Consider the following 20,461-nt stretch of genomic DNA (forward strand, 5'->3'; position numbering starts at 1 on the left):
TGAATAAATTCACATGGAATAAGAGAGAAATTAGTCGGAACACTAAATTAGCTGTATACCAGTTTTAACTTATAGATCTGAGAGCTGGGTCAGAAGTAAAACACTTAACCAAAGACTAGAGACCACAGATATGAGAGTCCTGAGGAAGATTGGGGTGGAGGTGAACAGATGGCATCAATGACAATATCATATTAATAAAGAGGATATTGGGAAAGAACTTGACATTGTCAGCATCCAGGAATGCATTAGCAGAGCTAATCTCAGGCGGTATGGTCACTTTAACAGAATGGGTGAGGAAAGATTAGCAAAACAAGTGTTCTCTGCCAGGTTGGCAGGAAAACGACCAAGAGAAAGACCAAGATATAGGTGGATTGATACAGTGCAAAGTGCCTTAGACGATAGAAATATAAGATCTGATAATGTTGGAGTCTTGACAAGTAACAGGCTGATTTGGAGGAAAATTGTAGATATGAAGTTGGTAATGATGTAAATTTTTTATGTACTATCATATCCTGTACACCCTTTGAGGGTACATGTCAGGAATTTGATGATGATGATGATGTATCTGAGGTGGTAAAAGTACTAGAAAAATTGGTAAAATGGAGACCAAAAGGTTGACCATAAGATTACTTGACTATTGAAGAACACATTAACAAGAAGAGATAAGGAAGTTGTTTTCCTCTTTATAGGAATTCAATCGTAGGTAGATAAAAATATGATATTGTATAAGGGTCAACATGGCTTTGTGAAGGGCTAGTCATGCCTTAGGATTTTGCAAAGGCATTTGACAGACTACCACATGGAACTCTGTTATGCAAATTAAAACAAATGGGGAAGGACATGACACTGGTTAAGTGGATAAGATGGTGGCTGCTGGACAGACATCAAAATGTGGTATATGGAGGGGCAGAATCAAGGCAAAAATAGGTGACTAGTGGTGTGCCACAAGGTTGTGCTGGGATCATTGCTGTTTAATTTGTACATAAATGATATAGGAAATAACCTGAAAGGAAATATTCAGTTGTTCTGATGTAAAATTAGGTAACAGTAACAGTTAATCAAGGCAATGAGGAGAGCTTGCAGGATGATTTAAATGAGCTCAGTATGGGCAAAAGATGTTGGATGTCAGTTTAATGTAGAGAAATGTAAAGTTATGCATTTTGGGAAAAATAGATTACAAGCCATGTATCATATTGATGGCACTGTAGGAAGAGTTAAAGTTTAGAGGACATATTGCTAAGGTTCACCATAAGATTACTTGACTATTGAAGAACACATTAACAAGTAGAAATAAGGAAGTTGTTTTCCTCTTTATAAGGCCTTGATACACCCATATCTGGATTATTGTGCTCAAGTTTAGTTACCTGGGTTTCTTGGAGATAAGGAAGCAGTGGAGAGGGTTCAGAGGCGAGTTATCAAGATGGTGAGTGGCCTGTGGAATGTTCCCTATGAGGATGTGTAGATTGCAGAAGTTGATTGATAGGAGAAAAAGAGAGGATATGATAGAAACATAGAAGATGCTGAATGGGTTTTATAGGATTGATGCAGGGGAAATGTTTCAGCACTTAGCTAGAGGGACTAGAACAAGGGGTCATCACTGGAAGTTGAATAAAGGAGTGGTTAGTATGGGTGTGAGGACTAGATTTTTTGTTTGGAGAATTGTGAATGAGTGGAATGGGGTTGCCTGAGTCAGTTATGAGTGCTTTGTCTGCTAAGGTTCAAGGAGAAGTATGAAGATTGTGTGGGTAAATTGAGTTTCCTGCAATGAGTCTTTGGACTCCATGGAGGTGCCAATATTATAATAATAATTTGGAGATTGAAATAAAAGCAAAAAAAAAATTGTGTATACACTAGGTTATTCTGAAAAAGTAAATACACATAAGCATAAATTTATAAAACAAAGAATTATCTTAATTGTTGTAGTTAACTATCCATAAAATATAATAAATTTAGTTTAATCCTTTAATCAAGTGTAAGCAAACAAAGTTTGCGCCTGAAAGTATCTTCAGGACTGGGGTAAGGTGGTGCAACACCAAGGCGACTCCTTGTAAAGGTGGAGCAAGCTACTATCCCTCCTATCTCAGTATCTCCCATAATGCAAAACACATCTCCTTGCGGATATGTCTAATGTTATGCATTAATGAAAGGGCCACTACCCAGACTAGTTTCGACCTTTATTGAGGTCTCTTCAGTGGGAGCCAGGCCCAAGTGGAGATACCAGCCAGAAGCATTAGCAAGGTCATCTCTACCTATAGGAGTTGCCAAATGGTGTGCCACCTTTTTAATAAATTACTCTGGATTTAGAGAAGTTGAAAGTTTATTTTTCACTTGGTTAGAATATAATAAATTTAGTTTAATCCTTTATCCAAGTGTGAGCAAACAAAGTTTGCACCTGAAAGTATCTTCAGGACTGGGGTAAGGTGGTGCAACACCAGGGCGACTCCTTGTAAAGGTGGAGCAAGCTACTATCACTCAAATAAATTGTATATAAAACTTACTTGGAAATAAGGATTATCTAATAATTTCACCAATTCTTGGGCATCCTCCAAATCAATCTCCTTTAGTGTTTCAAGAATCTAGAGTATGAATGAAGATGAAAAAAATAAACTAGAATATTAATTTTATAGCTGAATGCAATCCATATATTGGAATACATGATACATTGCAATAAAATAACCAAAGAAATAAAATTATAGTAACTATTTTTTGAAAGCAAAAGACACACTTGCTAGCTACTGAAATCTCTTGTACGAGTTTTACAAGAGATATTTTTAAAACAGCAAATTAACCATCACATTAATAGTATTATATTACATATCCAATTAAAATATGTGGAATATTCACAGCATTTTAAATTCATAGATGGAAGAAAGATGTACCATTATTAACTTAATAACAGATGACATATAAGACAAATATTTCCCATAATTAACCTTTAAAAGTTAAAACAGTGTTGAATTAATTTTGATTATGTGAGCAGACAAAAAAAAAAAAAAAAAAAGTCTTTAATAATAAATTAATCATCAATTATTTATATTACAAAAAAATAAAAATATAAAGAAACTCAAAAGAGTTTCCTTTTATCAAGCAAAAATAATAAAATAGTGAATATTTTATATGCTCTTTCATCATCTGTTATGTTTTGTTTCAACCCATCAGAACAAACCTGTATTTTAAAAAGAGCAGCTCAACAGAAACTAAAGCTTAACATCCAAATTGGTATGGTAAAATAACTAATATATGGCTTCTTACAGTGCAATATCTGTAGAAAATTAAAATTACAGTACTAAAATTGTTTTCAAAAATTGAAACATACTAAAATTATTGTGAATTAATTGGTATACATAATAAAGTAGTGTTTCTAATAGCTTTAGTTAGCTAAAATTCTATATTACAGCTTTAGCTTTAACTTTATTAAATCTAGCAAAATTCTAGGTTTAATAAAGCTAACAGTAAGGCTGAATTAATAATGAAATCTGTTAGCTCTGAAATTGTTAACAGTTTTAATGATAAACTGAGAAAAATTTTAGGACTATTAGAGTTTCAGATCCAATGTTGCATTTTTAAAACTAACAAAAATGACTGGAGACGTACATGGACATCACTTACACAGCGTATATGTAAAATATTTGGTCTCATGCATCAACGTGTGTAAAGCTAAGTAAAGTGGTTTTCAGGAGAACTGTTTCCACCAAAGAAATAAAGAAGCTGTAGAAAGTTTTTTTTTTTAAGCTGTTTCTTTCAAGAAGGGTTCAGATGTAGTTAAGACACACAATGTTCTTTTTAGCTGGTATATTTATGTGCCCCAAAACCAGGTAAGATGTGATTTAGTTAATTATCTTTTTAGATTTTACGCTGTGGTTAAAGTTCAGAATATTTTAAATTTCTTTTAATTTTAGTATTATTAAACTGATTTTTGCATACTGAAGTGTGAAGACCCAATTTACTTAATTATTGTTGAAGTTAAAATAGAATTTTGAGAATAATAGAGAATTATCATAGCAAAATGCATATATCTAAGATCTTATTTGTGTGCTTAGATTTTAATATAGAAATCTGTTTCAGTGGATAGTTTGCTATACACTATAAATTATTCCTGTGATCTAACAAGTCAACTGTATAAAAAATAGAACATAAACAGGATATATCAGTTTCATTATCAATATTTTATCAATATCATAAATAATACATTTTAGGTACTTTTTATGTGACAATTTTGAAAAAAAAAAAATTTAGCAGAAGGGAAAAGCAATATGGTGATATAACCAATATGATTAGCACAGATGGAGTGATGAGGAACCAGTTCAATTTAGATGGAACAGTCAAGTCAGCCCAAATAAACAGTATACAATAGTAAATAAAAACTAACAGATATGAAAATTTGATCAACTCATTTTATTCTAAATGTGTGGTGTAGAGTGCCCTCCAATGGTGAATCCTTTGATACCATGGAGGTATCACATAATTAAAAAAATGAAATTCTCCTATCAAAAAAATGAAGGAGTTTAACAAATGACAAAACTATATTAAAAAATAAAGATACAGGAAAATAATTGATATTATGATAAATTCAGTTTATCTGAGAAAGCAAAAACAACAGAGAAAAGGTCTTGTGAAAGAACAAATATAGACATACTGCTGAAGTTGAGAATGCCTTAGAACAATGCCTCCCAAACTGTGGACCATGGCCCCCTTGGGGGCCATTAGTTTTGTTGAGGAGGCCATGAAATAATGAAAATAAATTTTAAAATGTCAAGACTAATTGGGTATTATTTTTATCTTAAAAGAAACGTATTTAAAGATAATAAAACGGAAATGTTTACTTCTCTTCATGAATTTTTAATTTTTATTATTTCTTTTTTGTTATTTTTTTTATTTTAATGGAAAAACATCCCACATTGGTTCACAAATTTGCTTCTTGCATATTTCGCCGCTTAATGAATATTAGTAAATATATGCTTATTCATATAAGTTTCACTTCAAAGGTATTGAGAAGCACAAAAAAGCTTATAAACGCAAAATCTTGCATTCATTTAAAAAGGCCAAGTTTTTCGTACTTTAAATTAATATTTATTGCCAGTGTACACAGGTGCTGGTGATGCGCAGGAATGAAATATGCTTGGGTGAAGGGTGACTGTGCTGATAGCACAGATCACATGCATCAGAACTATAAACGGTGGGATTCTCTTATTCACGTAATTCACTAATTTCATCTTGTTAGTCTGTGGTGTTTATCTGAATACTTATATGAATAAGCATATATTTACTAATATTCATTAAGCGCAAAATACGTAGTAAGCAAATTTGTGACCCAATGTGTCCATTAAAATATAAAAAATAACAAAAAATTCTGAATGCATGACATGTTCATTACCTTATCCATAGAGAAAAATTTCGACAAATGGAAGAATCGCTGAGTAAAGTGTTATCAGAAGTTTTTACTATAGTTAATTACATAAAAAATAATGCTACTAATACAAGACTGTTTCGTATTTTATGCCAAGGGATGGATAGTTATCCAGCGTAAAAGTTCTAAAATGAGTTTTAGTACTGAAAGATGAACTACGAATTTTTCTTCTTGATAAGAATCCCATATTATCATTTCATTTTTGTGATTAAAATTGGTTGTTTCATTTCTTATCTGTCAGATTATTTTGAAAATGTTAATGAAGTGAATCTTTCACTGCAAGGAAAAAGTACTAATATATTAACACTAAACATTAAATTACAAGCATTTCAAAGTAAACTTTCTGCATGGTTAAAAAGTTTTAAGGATAATAAAATGGAAATGTTTACTTCTCTTCATGAATTATGTTAAAGAAAACACAGGAAACCCTCATATAATGCGGATGTTAGGTTCCGCAGAAATGGTGTGTTATATAAATCGCGTTATGCGAGACTCAGATCACATAGAAAAAATAGGGTAATGTTCCGAAATCATTTTTAATTATATAAACAACAATGACATATCCAACAAAAAAAAAATATTTTTTATTTAATTCAGGTAATTCATGTAAGTTAAGAAAACAAACTATGAAACAAATACATAGCATAAAATTATAAAAATTACAAATTATATGTAAAGTTCATTGCACATAATGCATAAATATTTTAGGCAAAATAAAATAAAGTGCATATTTTAATTGTCATCACTATCTTCAAAAATAACATTTCGTAGATATTCTTTATTTACGAGTGGCTGGATGTCATAATCACTTGAAATCTCTTAGACATCATTTGTATAATTCTCATTGCATACTTTGGCTGGTTTAGTTATCAAGCAGTCAGTAATAAGACCTTGCTTACCACTATGCTGCAAATTTTTATTAAGTTCATAATATAGAGCTAAACAATTATCCAATTGTCTCATGAATTTTCAGGAGAGCTCCATTTAGGGATCATTATCCATAAAATAACTTCCTAACTTTCTTGTCAAGAAAGTTAGGAAGTTATCTGCTAAGTTAGGAAAGTTATCTGCCAATCCTTCTGCTAATTTCTTTAAACTGAATTTTTTAACGGATTCATCACAATCAGAATCTTTGGCAGAACTTTCCCCGCCATTTGGTTCGACGTCATCTATTAATTGTACCAGTTCCTGCTCATTTAAATCTATTTCCCCATCAATTAATTCACTAATTTTGTTTCCAACCTTATCGCAAAAGCTCTCTAAGTGGCCATTACTATAAAAATAAAATTTTTACATAAAAAAGCATTACATATTGTATGTAACTCACCAGAAAATAAAATGCTCAGCTTGAGATTAACACACTTATGATTTTTAATGCGCTTTCCTGGCAGAAAACGAAAACAATTTTCATGTGGTAAACAATGATGTACATGCATGCTAAAGGGTAATTCCCCTAATATAAATTCGCTATTTATAACTACGAGCGATAAGGGCAGATGCAAATTTAACGAAGATAAAATTTGACTTGGGGTGCTTAAGGGTCAAAGCTGTATAACTGAGAGGAGACCTCCACATAGCCTTTAAAGGAATGCAGAGAACCGACCAGGGCTTCTGACCTAATGTCCAATCCTCACCTTCTCGTGGTGCACCCTGTTGGGTATCTACTTGGATACTGAACGGACGAGGATGGGCTGGCAATTTGGGATTTAGCCGACCAAATTGTATTCTTATTGGTTAAACCAAAATATAGAATAATGGTACAACATGACAAATTTTCATGCCGGCTGGGGCGTCGCCCGGTTAAACAAGGCCCCCGTTGTTTTCGCCAGGGAATCAGGGCGAACAGCGAAAAGTCAGCTACTGGAACAAATCTGAAAATAAACCCCAACTCAACATCACCAGAGTTAAAGATCGGTACTATCAACGTAAGAAGCCTGAATGGCAAAGAAATAGAGCTAACTGAGGAATTAGATAAGTACCAGATAGACATAATAGGGGTGACTGAAACAAAAAAGACCAAAACTGGTGAGATCTTTGAGCAATAAATACAAAATGTTATATTCAGGCATGATAATCAAGGAAAAGAAGGAGTAGCCATAGTATTCAACACAAAATACGAGGCTAATCTTCTTGAATGGCAGTCAGTCTCAAGTAGAGTAATGTGGGCAAATATGAGAATGGGGAACTGGACAATGAGACTTATTTATGCCTATGGTCCCACAGAAGGTTCTACTAAGGTAGAAGTGGAGGAATTTTTTGAGGCTTTAGAAAAAGCAACTGACACAATGAAAAATGAAAAGTTGGTCCTTGTTGGGGATCTAAATAGCAGAGTAGGAAATGATTGTGAGACATACAAAAATATTTTGGGAAAATTTGGAGAAAAGAGCAAAGCTAATAATAATGGCAAATATCTGTTGGATTTCTGCTCAGGACATGGACTGGTTATTACTAACACCATGTTCCAAAATAAAAATGTGCACAGATTCACATGGAGAGAAGAGACTAGGAATAAGAAAAGTCTCATTGACTATGTTATTGTTGATAGTGATGTTTTCTCCCTGGTGCAGGTCACCAGAGTGTACAGAGGATTTGAAATTGGAAGTGATCACTATTTAGTCTTGAGCAGGATAAAATTGAATTTCATATTGAAAAGAATAACATGTAAGAAAGTTTTAAAGCGAATAAAAGTTGAGCAGCTCTCAGATGCAAACTGTAGGCTAAAATACACAAAGATTATTGAAGAAAAAATGAAAGAGTTTGAGAACAGGAATCAAACCTTGGAGATTCAGTGGCAAACTCTGAAGAAAACATTGATTGATTCTGCCAGAGAGGCATGTGGTGAGGTTATCTGTAAGGATAAAAAAATCAGAACTCCCTGGTGGACACAGGAAGTTAAAGAGGCAGTGAAGGAAAATAAGAAAGCATACCAAAAGTTCCTGTCAAATAAGTCAGCTTGTGCTCTTAGAGAATATAGAGACAAATGCAAGAATGCTAAACACTGTGTAAAACTAGCTAAACAAAAGTCATGGGGGGACTTTGGCACTAACATTGAAAATAAATATGAAGAAGATGCTAAGATATTCTGGAGGTTGTTGAAGAAGCTTAGAAATGGAGGAAAGAGTGTGCTAAAAGGAGTTAGAGATGATAAAGGTGACATGAAAACGGGAGAAAAAGATATCCTTTAAGTATGGAGTAATTACTTTGAAAAACTACTAAATGAAACAAGCAGTGATGACAACACAGATGGTAAAAAACACTGACCAGGCATGCAGTCAGGAATACATATCCATACTAGAAGTAGAAAAAGCCATCAAAGGCTTGAAATGTGGAAAGGCAGCAGGAGTAGATGATATTCGACCAGAAATGCTGAAGTATGGTGGTATAAGTCTTACGGTGGCTGCACTGCATAGTCAGAAAGCCTGGACAGAGGGACGAATTCCCGATGATTGGAGTAGAGCTCTCATAGTACCCATATATAAAAAGGGAAATAAAACTGAATGTGAGAATTACAGAGGTATTTCCCTACTGAGTGTTCCTGGCAAGATCTATGCCAGTATACTTGAGAAACGGTTGAGAAGAATTGTGGAAGAAAAGCTTGGTGAAGAACAAGCTGGATTCAGGCCAAATAGAGGCTGTCAGGATCAGATCTTCACTTTACGACAAATAGTCGAGAAATCATGGGAATATAACAAAGATCTGTATTTAAGTTTTGTCGATCTGGAAAAGGCATATGACAAGGTGGCAAGAGAGAAGCTATTCAATACGCTACAGTTATATGGTGTCAATGGGGCATCATATCAAGCAATACTTAGTCTTTATTTGAGTTGTAATTCAGCAGTTAGAATTGAAGGAAGTACAGGAAGATGGTTTAATGTGAAATCTGGTGTGAGACAAGGATGTACATTATCCCCTCTGTTATTCATCATCTATATGGATCACATTATGAAGGAAAGTGGTATTAAACATGATATCAAAATTGGAGATGTTAATGTTAGCTCTTTGCTTTATGCGGATGATGTTATACTTCTAAATAAATCTGCTACAAGTCTGCAAGATTCTCTGACTAAATTGTAATAGCTGTTGTAATAGATATGGTATGAAGGTCAGCAATAAAAAGACAAAGACAATGAAAATAGGCAGAATCACTGAAAATGTCAACTGTGTTGTGAATGGAGAATCTGTGGAACAAGTAAAACATTTCAGCTATTTAGGCACGATTTTTACTGAAGACGGTAAATTAAATATAGAAATAGACAACAGAATCAGCAAAGCTGGTATGGTGGGAAGTCAATTGAATAAATTCATATGGAATAAGAGAGAAATTAGTCGGAACACTAAATTAGCTGTATACAAGACAGTGTTCAAACCAGTTTTAATTTATGGATCTGAGAGCTGGGTCAGAAGTAAAACACTTGCCCAAAGACTAGAGACCACAGATATGAGAGTCCTGAGAAAGATTAGAGGCGTGAACAGATGGCATCAATGGCAATATCATATTAAAAATGAGGATATTAGGAAAGAACTTGACATTGTCAGCATCCAGGAATGCATTAGCAGAGCTAATCTCAGGTGGTATGGTCACTTAAATAGAATGGGAGAGGAAAGATTAGCAAAACAAGTGTTCTCTGCCAGGTTGGCAGGAAAACGACCCAGAGGAAGACCAAGATATAGGTGGATTGATACGGTACAAAGTGCCTTAGACGATAGAAATATAAGATCTGATAATGTTGGAGTCTTGACAAGTAACAGACTGATTTGGAGGAAAATTGTAGATAGGAAGTTAGTAATGATGTAATTTTTTCATGTAGTACTGTCATATCCTGTACACCTCTTGAGGGTACATAGCAGGAATTTGATGATGATGATGATGATTACAGGCAACTTCAAGGAGTCCTTAGACTCATCGAGAGAGGCCCTAAACATCATGTCAAGAACTATTCAACATTAGTGCAATATCTATCATATTTTGCTTTGAACTCATTCACAGTTATGGCACCCACAGCAGACTCTGGCAACCTATTTCATTCATTCACTACTCTCCAAGCAAAAAACCTAGTCTTCCCACCACCAGACCTGTTCTAAAAAATTTCCTCTAAATTAATCTTGTAAAAACCCTTCAGTAATTTGTGTGTTAATCATATCACCCCTTTTCGACCTATCAACCAGTTTCTATAACCCACACATCTTCAACCTGTTCTTGTAAAGTTCATTCCATAGACCTGATATCATCTTGGTTACTCGCCTCTGGATCCTCTCTACTTCTTCATACCAAGAAACCCTGGAGCCTGGATCTGTGCACAGTAGTAAAGATGGGGTCTTATCAAGGCTCAATAAAGAGGAACAATATAACCCGCTTGTTGGAAGTTTTTTTCCCACTTGGTTAGACTATAATACATTCAGTTTAATCCTCCATCCAAGCGTAAGCAAGCAAAGTTTGCACCTGAAGTACCTTCAGGACTGAGGCAACTCGTGGTAAAGGTGGACCAAGCTTTCATCACTACGTGTCTTAGTATCTCCCATTATGGGAGATACTAAGATTTATAATATAGCCTGCTTGATTCTACTGATCAAAGCATTCTTCAGTAACATAGTGATCAGATGAGATGCTTTAGCAGCTTTTGCTATGTGTGCCCCTATCTACTAACACTCTCAAGTCTGTCTTCATCAATTTCCTGGAGTATAGTTCCACCAATATAGTATACAGCTGGTAATCTTTTCATCCCAAAATGCACAACTTTACACTTTGCCACATTAAACTGACATCCATTCTCCTTTGCCCAGTTTGTCAATCTACCCAAATCATCCTGCAAAATGTCGACATTACCTGTATTAACTATTGCTCTACCAACTTTGCATCATCGACAAATAACTGAACAGTTCCTCTCAGATTCTTTCCTATATCTTCAATGCACAAATTAAACAGTAGTGGTCCAAGAACAGAACTCTGCAGCAAGTTACAGAAGGCCTTTAACTAGCAGCAAGCCACTAGTCACAGGCCGTCATTTAGACTCTAATCCTGAATAAACTACTCTCTGATATCTCTCCATCAATCACCCTCCTATCCATCTCACCAACGTTATATCCATCCCCATGTGCTGCAGTTTACTTACTTACTGTCCTCTTCCGTCGGGGATGGGTTGGGTCATCTGTTTCAACAACAACCTCCAGGAGTCTCGGTTTCTTGCGTGGTTGGTGAGCTGTCTATATGTTTGTAATCCGGAGTTGACCTTTATTGTTGTTATCCATTTAGTTTTTGGTCTTCCTTTTTTTCTTTTATTCTTGCATACAGAGCAAGGTTGGGTAGTCTATTTGATGGCATTCTCTCGATATGCCCATACCACTGAAGTTGTCTTCTTTTGATCTTTTCAATTAATGAGTCTGTATATTTTAGGTCTTGTTTACAGTTTCATTTGTTTTCTTTTCTGTCCATTTTGTTTTATTTATTTTTCTGAGACATTTCATCTTGAAAGCCTTCAGTTTTCGTATCTCTGTCTTCTTGAGTGTCCAAGTTTCTGAAGCATATAGCACAGTGGATATTATAATTGCATTATATAATTTTATTTTTAGAGGTTTGGAGATTTTATTATTTTTCCAGATTTTACCTAGCTTATTAAATGATGACCATGCAGTTTGGTCATGGTATCTAAGTGTTCTGTTATTATTGGTCCTAAACAGTCGAATTGTCTTACTTGTTCAATTGTTAATCCATTCAAGGAGAAGTTTAGTTTTTCTTCGTTTTCTCCAATTATCAAGATTTTTGTTTTGTCTGTATTTATGGTCATGATGTATTCTTTAGCCATGTTATTTAGTTTGGTTATTAGGTTCACCATTTTTTCTTTTGTGTCTGCTATCATTACTTTTTCTCCTTCCAAGGCTTGGTTAACTATATTCTCTAGGTAGATGTTTAAAAGGAGATGCGACATCCTTGGGCTACTCCTTTACTGATGTTTATTTTATCTATTGTTATACTATTGAATTTAATTATTGTTTCTGTGAGACTATAATATTTTTCTAAGAAGTTTAGGGTATCTTCATCGATTTGTTTTAATATTCTTAATAAGGTTTATTGAGTTGAATGCCTGTTTAAAATCTATAAAATAGTAATAGATATTTTTGTTATATTCCCAGTATAATTCTGCTAGTCTTTGTATTATGAAGATCTGATCCAATGTGGAGCAATGCTTTCTGAAGCCTGCCTGTTCTTCACTAATGATCTCATATGTGCTCTTTATTCTGTTCTGTAAGATTCTTGTAAATATTTTGTAAGCATGGATGAGTAATGTGATTGGTCTGTAGTTTTTACAATTTTTCTTATCACCTTTCTTGTAAATTGGTATGATAATTCCTGTTCTCCAATCTTCTGGTATTTCTCCTGATTTAATGATTTTGTTGAAAAGTGTCGTAAGGAATTTTAAAGTTGTTTGCTTTCCTTCTTTCCAGAGTTCTAATGGAATTTGGTATATCCCTGGTGCTTTGTCAGATTTCATTTGCTTTAGAGCATTCTCCACTTTCGATGGAAGGATCATTAAGGTATCATGTCTTGAGTTAATGCGGGACTTTGTTATTAGGTAGTTATTGCTTTCATTCTTAAAGGTCTCTTGGTAGTATTCCATCCATATTGCCTTTATTGCATTTGGATTTCCAGTTTCCTCGCCCTGATGGTTGATCATTATTAACAGCAGTAGTGAAAAGTTTTTTGTAATTTCTTTAATTGTGTTATGTAATGTTTTTGAGTTATGGTGTTAATATGCCTCATTGCATTTTTCTGCTTTTTTGTTTAGCCAGTTTTCTTTAGCCTGTGTACAGAGTTTATCAATTTCATTTTTGAGTTGTTTGTATTTCTTCTTGTTGTCTTATGAGGTATGTCTGTTTATTTTTGTTTTTAGTTTCCTTTTTTCTTCACATTTTTCTAATATTTCAGATGTTATCCATTTATTATCAGGGCTCTTATCAATTCCTAAAGTTTCTCTTGCTGAGTTAATTAATATTTCTTTTCTTTTCCTGTTTTCCAAAGGTTTCCGGTTTCATCTGTTTGAGTCCTATTTATTTCTTCAATTTTCCTAATCTAGTCTAATCTTATTTGGCTATTTTTTTAACTTTTCCATGTGGAATTTATCAATTCTATTTCTTTTATAGTTTACTTTGACTTTTATCCACATTGTTGCAGAGAGGAGTTCATGGTCTGTATCCAGATCTAGGCTTTTGAGTGTTCTTACGTTTATGATTGAGGTTTTCCATTTACTTCTAATTAGGATATAATCTATACAATTTCATATTTATCTATTTGGTGAGGTCCAGGTGTATTTAAAACTAGGTCTATGATAAAACACTGTTTGAGATAACAAGGTTGTTTTCTTTGCAGAAATTTCATTTTTGGTTCCAATTCCAAATTTCCCCATTAATTACATCTTTCAGCTCTTCTCTGAAAGTTGAGATCTTAGCGTTGAAATCCCCGATTATCAGTAAGATGCCCATGGAGTTTGTATTATCTATTTCTTTTTGGAGATCATTGTAGAATAGTTCAATGTCTTCTTCATTGTAAATTGCGTCCAGTGCGTAAATCTGGATAACCTTTATGTGTAGTCTTTCTTCTTTGGCTTTTAGTCCAATTCCTATTATTCTGGATGAGATAGGCTTAATATCTGTTACACTTACAGTAAGATTTTGTTTTATTAGGATTGCAACTCCTTCTCTATGTACATTGGCTCTTCTTCCTGAATAGAATAATTTACCCTCTGGTATGTTTAAGCATTCTTCTCCTGTCCAGTGAGTTTCTGAAATTCCTATGATATCCCACTTTATCCTTTTCAGATTCTCTTGTAGAATTTGGAATTTTCCTGCTTTGTATAGAGATCTGATATTTTCAGTAGCTATATACTTATCGCATTTTGCTGACCACATAGATTTCTCACCAACACTATGTGAGGCTCATGTTGGCGCATCGGCTAAACCGTATGCGACAGTGCGAGATGTATTGCTGGTAATCGTGTAATCCATGGAGGTTTTTGGCATTTTAGTGTGGCCGGCTTGCCTTTCCTCTGCCACACTCTTTGGTCCATTGCTCTTTATTCAGAGCAATCTGTTGGAGCTTCCCTCATCTGCCACCCAAGGGACACTCCTGGTAGGAGTCTGGTCTCCCCCAAGCTGCAGTTTACTGATTAGAATTCCATGTGGTATCCTGTCAAAAGCTTTTGCAAAGTCCAGCAATATCACTGTAAACCCATTACCTTCATGCAACTCAGCTGTCACTGTATTATAAAACTGTATTATTATTATTAACTGACAACTTCAATTATTAACAATCTTCAGTTCCATTTAGGTTAATTAATCACACCTCTTCCATGCCATAATTTTAATCCATATAATTTATGAACATTATGAAGCTAAGTGTTCATTTTACACAAATTATGGACTCTACAACAGTGTTTTAAATAATTATTTTACTTTCCTGATGTTTCGACCTTCATATTAAGTTCATCATCTGAAGTACGCACACACACACACACACACACGGACACAAGCTAAATTACTTTTCACATAGTATGCTGAAGAGAGAATGATTTGATCGATGATTATTCTACTGGCCTGACCTCTAGTGAAAATAAAATAAATTTATAATAAATAACTATTTCTTTTTGGAATCTTTGTAGAATAGTTCGATGTCTTCTTCATTTTGACTTGCGTCCGGTGTGTAAATCTGGATAACCTTTATGTGTAGTCCTTCTTTGGCTTTTAGTCTAATTCCTATTATTCTGGATGAGATAGACTTAATATCTGTTACACTTGCAGTAAGATATTGTTTTATTATGATTTCAACTCCTTCTCTATGTACATTATCTCTTCTTCCTCAATAGAATAATTTACCCTCTGGTATGTTTAAGCATCCTTCTCCTGTCCAATGAGTTTCAGAGATTTATAAATGAAATAAAATAAATTAACTATATTAAAGCTATATTCTATTTAAGTTACCATCAGAGAAAGATTCTTTCATATAAATAGTTTTGTTACAGTGAAAATGATGTCCTAATTTAACATGACAATTGTTATATTAGATTGAGGATCCTGGATTACCTATGGTTCTATTTAAAATTAACTCTTAGGAAGAAAGGTTAAGTGGGTTGAATATGTGCCTTCCATATGCTTGGGATTTTTAGACCATCATTATTATTAATCATGACGGTCTTAACAATAATAATGGCCTAAAAATCCCAAGGATATGGAAGACACATGTGTATACTCCAGATGATGACCATAATATGAAGGTCGAAATGTTGGGAAATTAAAAGAATTATTTATAACACGCTTGTAGAGCCCATAATTTGTGTAAAATGAATGCTGGTCACCGTGTAACACTAAAGGAAAGTAATGTTATATAAAAATCATCATATAATTATTTTCTTGAAATCAGTTTATGCTATCACATATGCAAAACCATTTTTTTTTACCATTTCACAAAGATCCCTAGCTTGAAAACTATAGGGCTGAATATCTCTTCCTTCATGATTGGTTATTTTGTTATGTACCTATCAAATAAAACAAAATTACATGAGGACGTTTATTTAAAAATCTTTCAAAATTTAACAGGTAAAACTGAATCTATACCAGTTCCTTACTCCATAACACAAAGAATACTTATTATGGCTACTCAATTATTTACATTAACTGATCATTAGAAAATTCATCAAGCTAATACAATCACTAACACACAAAGATTGAAAATAAGTTTTCCTTGAACGATTAGCTATGATACATATGCTATAATGAAATATGTAATTCTCTAACAGAATCTGCATATTTTTATAATTTCAGTATATTTTATAGTGCAGTAATACCATGTCTTACAATGCTCCACTCGTATGACACTTTCTAATTGTAACCAATGCTCCTTTATAAGATGCCATGAATCAATGATGTGCATTATTCATAAATTCAATTTATTAATGTCATTCCTCACTACATTTCTCCATATTTTGCTGTTTCATTTCATTGTGAATTATAAATGGTTTATATCTATTATTTATTGTTGTTAACAGATGGAAGATAAAATTCAAACTAAGGGAGCCTAAGCCTAGCAAGGCTTATCTCACACTACTGTTGTTCCAGTTGTTAAAAACAAAGTTCTAAGTGAAGTGAAAAGCGTTATACTAGTAATTATTGCCAAAATGGAAGAATTTTAATGGTTATAGACCATTAAAATTCTTCCAACCTGATTAGCATGTTTTGTATCCTGCTTTCTTACCTATACATTGCATTATTAATGTGGAACATCTAGTTGTCAAGTGTTTTAAAGTAAGATGGCTCTTAGTTAGAAATATATTAAAAAAATTTTTTTTTTTTTTTTTTTTTTTTGTTATTAGACCCAATCAAACAGTTTCTTAGAGAGGAGAAATTTTTCCTCCATCTCAAAGACACTCATGACATTTTTCACCGATGTTTTCCAGCATCTACAGATATTAAACATTTCACTTCAAGGGAAAGAAAAAAACTAATAACTGATCTTCCACAGACCATGCTAAGCTTTCAAAGCAAATTGCAACTTTTCCAGAGACTTGGAAAATAAAATTTTCAATCACTTTGTTGGTCTGAAGAAAATACTGACAAATTCGCTAGGAGTGGAATTAGAAACGGATCTTATGTCAGCAAATTAAATGATCTGGTCGAAGAACTCAACAATCGATTTTGCAACCTTCGAAAACTTAAGCCACCATTTGCTTTTTTTGGAAAATCCTTTCCTCACGGACATGCTTGAGCATGGTTGTCACATTTCAAAATCAATTGCGATTGATGTCACAGCTCCATAATTGGAGATTTTGGAACTTCAAGAGGAAAAAGGACTGAAGCAAAGTCAATGTTCTATAATTGAGTTTTGGAAGCAAGTTTTAGATCAACGGTATCCAACACTTAAACAATGTGCCAGAAAACTGATATCCATTTTTGGTACCACATACTCCTGTGAAGCACCACATTCGACTCTTAAGTGTATTAAATCTAAATATAGATCAGTTTTAAATTATGAACATTTGAAAGCGCTTGTAAGAACTCTGACTAATTAGACCTAATTTAAAGGAGCTTAATAAGGAAATGGATATAAGGAAGGCCCTTATGTTTTGACTAGCAAATTGTGTTTCGACTTAAAAATTATTCTAATTGTTCAAAGTAAACTTCATTTAATGTATTTTGAATTAAACTTCTTTTATTGCAGTAATTTTTATTAACGCTGTTTTTTACTCCCTCTTCTCTCTTTTTTTTAAAAATTTTTTTAAAATTTTGTTCCTCTTTTTTGTTTATTTTTTCCTGGTAGAGCATGAAGAGCCGAGTGGCACTCCTGCATTGATAATAACAGAGAAACCATTTAGTTATTACAATAAAAAAAAAAAAATAAATAAATAAAAGTAAACTACTAACTGGCTAATGATGTGCAATATATAGCTTCTTGCAGCGTTGCTAATTTCCATAAACAGGGTGCCAGCATATGTGTAAGTACACCACAAAAGCATAGCTTGCATTGTTGGAAGAAATGGCCAGCTAGATATCTAGGTGGTAGACATCCCTCATCATCTGATGAAACACCACTATCTGGATTATTTGAGTCATTAAGTGGCTACTGCAATATAGTCACAAAAGCAAGGGCTCCAGTTTCTGTTCCCTCCTTCTCACATACAGTATAGAAGACATACTACAAAGACATTATACACTGCAGGGACATATACCCTTTTCTATTTAAGTGTATAGGAGTAACATGGTGTTGCACAGGCCAGTCACTAGACCAGTGATGGCGAACCTATGACACATGTGCCAGCACTGACACACTTCAGTGCTGACACGTGTCAGCACTGACACACTTCAGGGTTTCAGGTGACACACCTTGGATGTTGAAAGATATTGGTATTCTGATGAAAAAACTGCGATAAATCGTGTAAGATCGCTCTCAGTTAAGGCGAAGGTAGGTTTCAGTTCATTGAAAGAATTATATTTTATAGTTAGTTTATTTCTATTTTATTTTGTAGTTAGCTTATTTTTATTTTATTTTGTAAACTAGCCTATAAACAACGAGCGTTTTAAGTTCACGTTTTCTTTCTTAGTCATTATAATTTCTGCACAGTCATGATATTATAAAAATTATCATTATATGATACAAACTTAAAAAATTAATATCAATATTATACAATATCAACTTATAAATACGTGCTTTATATATTATAAACTTAGTTTTCATTTGACTTCTGTGTGAAATTCGTTCATGCATGCATTCCAAGTCGTCTCTCAACTGGGTAATACAAGTTCCAAACACATTTAAAACCACTTTAACAGAAAATATAATTTGCAGCATTAAATACTGAATTTATCTGAGTAAATAATGAAAACATTTTTATAGTTGCAATAAATTCAGTAAATTTTGATAAATAATGCAAATAGTAACAACTTACGATGACGTCACAACAAAACCTACTAAATAACTGCTATTTAGTAGCATGATAGAGAGTAAAACGTAACAAGGTTGCTACGAACGTACCGGTAATAAATCTGGCAACCCTGCTGAAAGAAGTAGTGGTAGTCTTGCATGGTCTGCCACTTAAGTAATTTGAGTTGCTGGTGTATAATTTATTTCCAGTAATTGTAAGTTCTTATTAATTATAACTTGCATGGTCTGCCACTTAATTTGAGTTGCTGGTGTATAATTTATTTCCAGTAATTGTTAGTTCTTATTAATTATAACTGCTTAATTATGGAATGAAAATTAACATCAGAAAAACAAAGGTGATGAAAATAGCAAGGAAAGAGGCAAATATGAATATCAGAATAAATGGGGAAAAATTGAATCAAGAAGCATGATAGAGAGTAAAACGTAACAATGTTACTACGAACGTACCGGTAATAAATCTGGCAACCCTGCTGAAAGAAATACTGGTAATCTTGCATTGGCTGCCACTTAAGTAATTTGAGTTGCTGGTGTATAATTTATTTCCAGTAATTGTTATTTCTTATTAATTATAACTGCTTAATTATGGAATGAAAATTAACATCAGAAAAACAAAGATGATGAAAATAGCAAGGAAAGAGGCAAATATGAATATCAGAATAAATGGGGAAAAATTGATCGAGTAAAGACATTTAAATATCTAGGAAGTGTTATTAGCAGCGATGGAAGATGTAAAAGTGACATAAAAACAAGAATAGTGATGGGAAGAGATGACTTTAATAGAAAATGGAATTTATTCAGAAGTAAAATGGATAGAAACCTAAAAAAAAAGACTAATAAAATGTTATATGTGGAGTGTTGCCCTCTATGCATCTGAAACTTGGACATTGAAGAAAGAAGAAATTAAGATTTAGGAAAGCTTTGAGATGTGGATTTGGAGAAGGATGGAAAAAATCAAATGGACAGATAAAATAACTAATGAAGAGGTCTTAAAAAGAGTAGAAGAAGAAAGAAGTCTGTTAAGGAGGATAAAAAGAAGCAGGGGAAACTGGATCGGACATATTCTGAGATGGAATGGAATCATCAGAGATGCCATCGAAGGAAAAATAGACAGAAAAAGACCCAGAGGAAGAGTAAGGAAAACAATACTAGATGACATGCTCAATGGAGACAGGTACACAACCTTGAAAGAGAAGGCTCAGAACAGAAGAGAGTGGAAGGAAAGTTTCTGCTACTAAAAGAACCTGCTCAATTGCAGAATACTAAAGAAGAATTACCACTGTATATAATTGTGCTCTTTTATAATTTGTGAACCCTTTTACAATGGCAGCTAGCACTAATAAAAAAACTAAAATTATCACAGAAAGGAAGTGGAAGAAATTTCCAAGATGCCTGGACTGAACAATATGGTGTTATTGATAGAGGCAATAAAGTTCTCTGTAAATTGTGTGGCGAGCTATTTGTGAGTAGAACTTGGAATGTAAGAAGACATTTTGAAACTAAGCACAAATGGCTCCTAGAAAAAACTTTTGAAGAACGCAAAGAATACATATCGCAACATCTAAAACTGGCAGAATCACAATCAGGGACTTTAATTAAATTTGTTTCAGGACCTTCAAAGCTGCAAGTTGCAG

The 20,461-nt window shown here is 33.6% G+C and overlaps 1 protein-coding gene across 1 annotated transcript in view; it reads right to left on the bottom strand.

Moving 5' to 3' along the window:
* The window catches only part of metro (membrane palmitoylated protein 7-like protein metro), a 456,631-nt gene that overhangs the window by 315,310 nt on the left and 120,860 nt on the right, over positions 1 to 20,461 (bottom strand). The window contains exons 4-5 of the mRNA XM_090408766.1: positions 15,853 to 15,930; positions 2,499 to 2,576 (exon numbers count right to left, since the gene is read on the bottom strand). Coding sequence (XP_090264892.1) covers positions 2,499 to 2,576; positions 15,853 to 15,930 — 156 coding nt within the window. The remainder of the gene's footprint in view (positions 1 to 2,498; positions 2,577 to 15,852; positions 15,931 to 20,461) is intronic.

This window comes from Typopeltis vanoorti, chromosome 2, assembly GCF_054136105.1.
Source record: "Typopeltis vanoorti isolate ZY-2024b chromosome 2, IOZ_Tvanoo_1.0, whole genome shotgun sequence".
In the NCBI taxonomy this organism is placed as follows: Eukaryota; Metazoa; Arthropoda; class Arachnida; order Uropygi; family Thelyphonidae; genus Typopeltis; species Typopeltis vanoorti.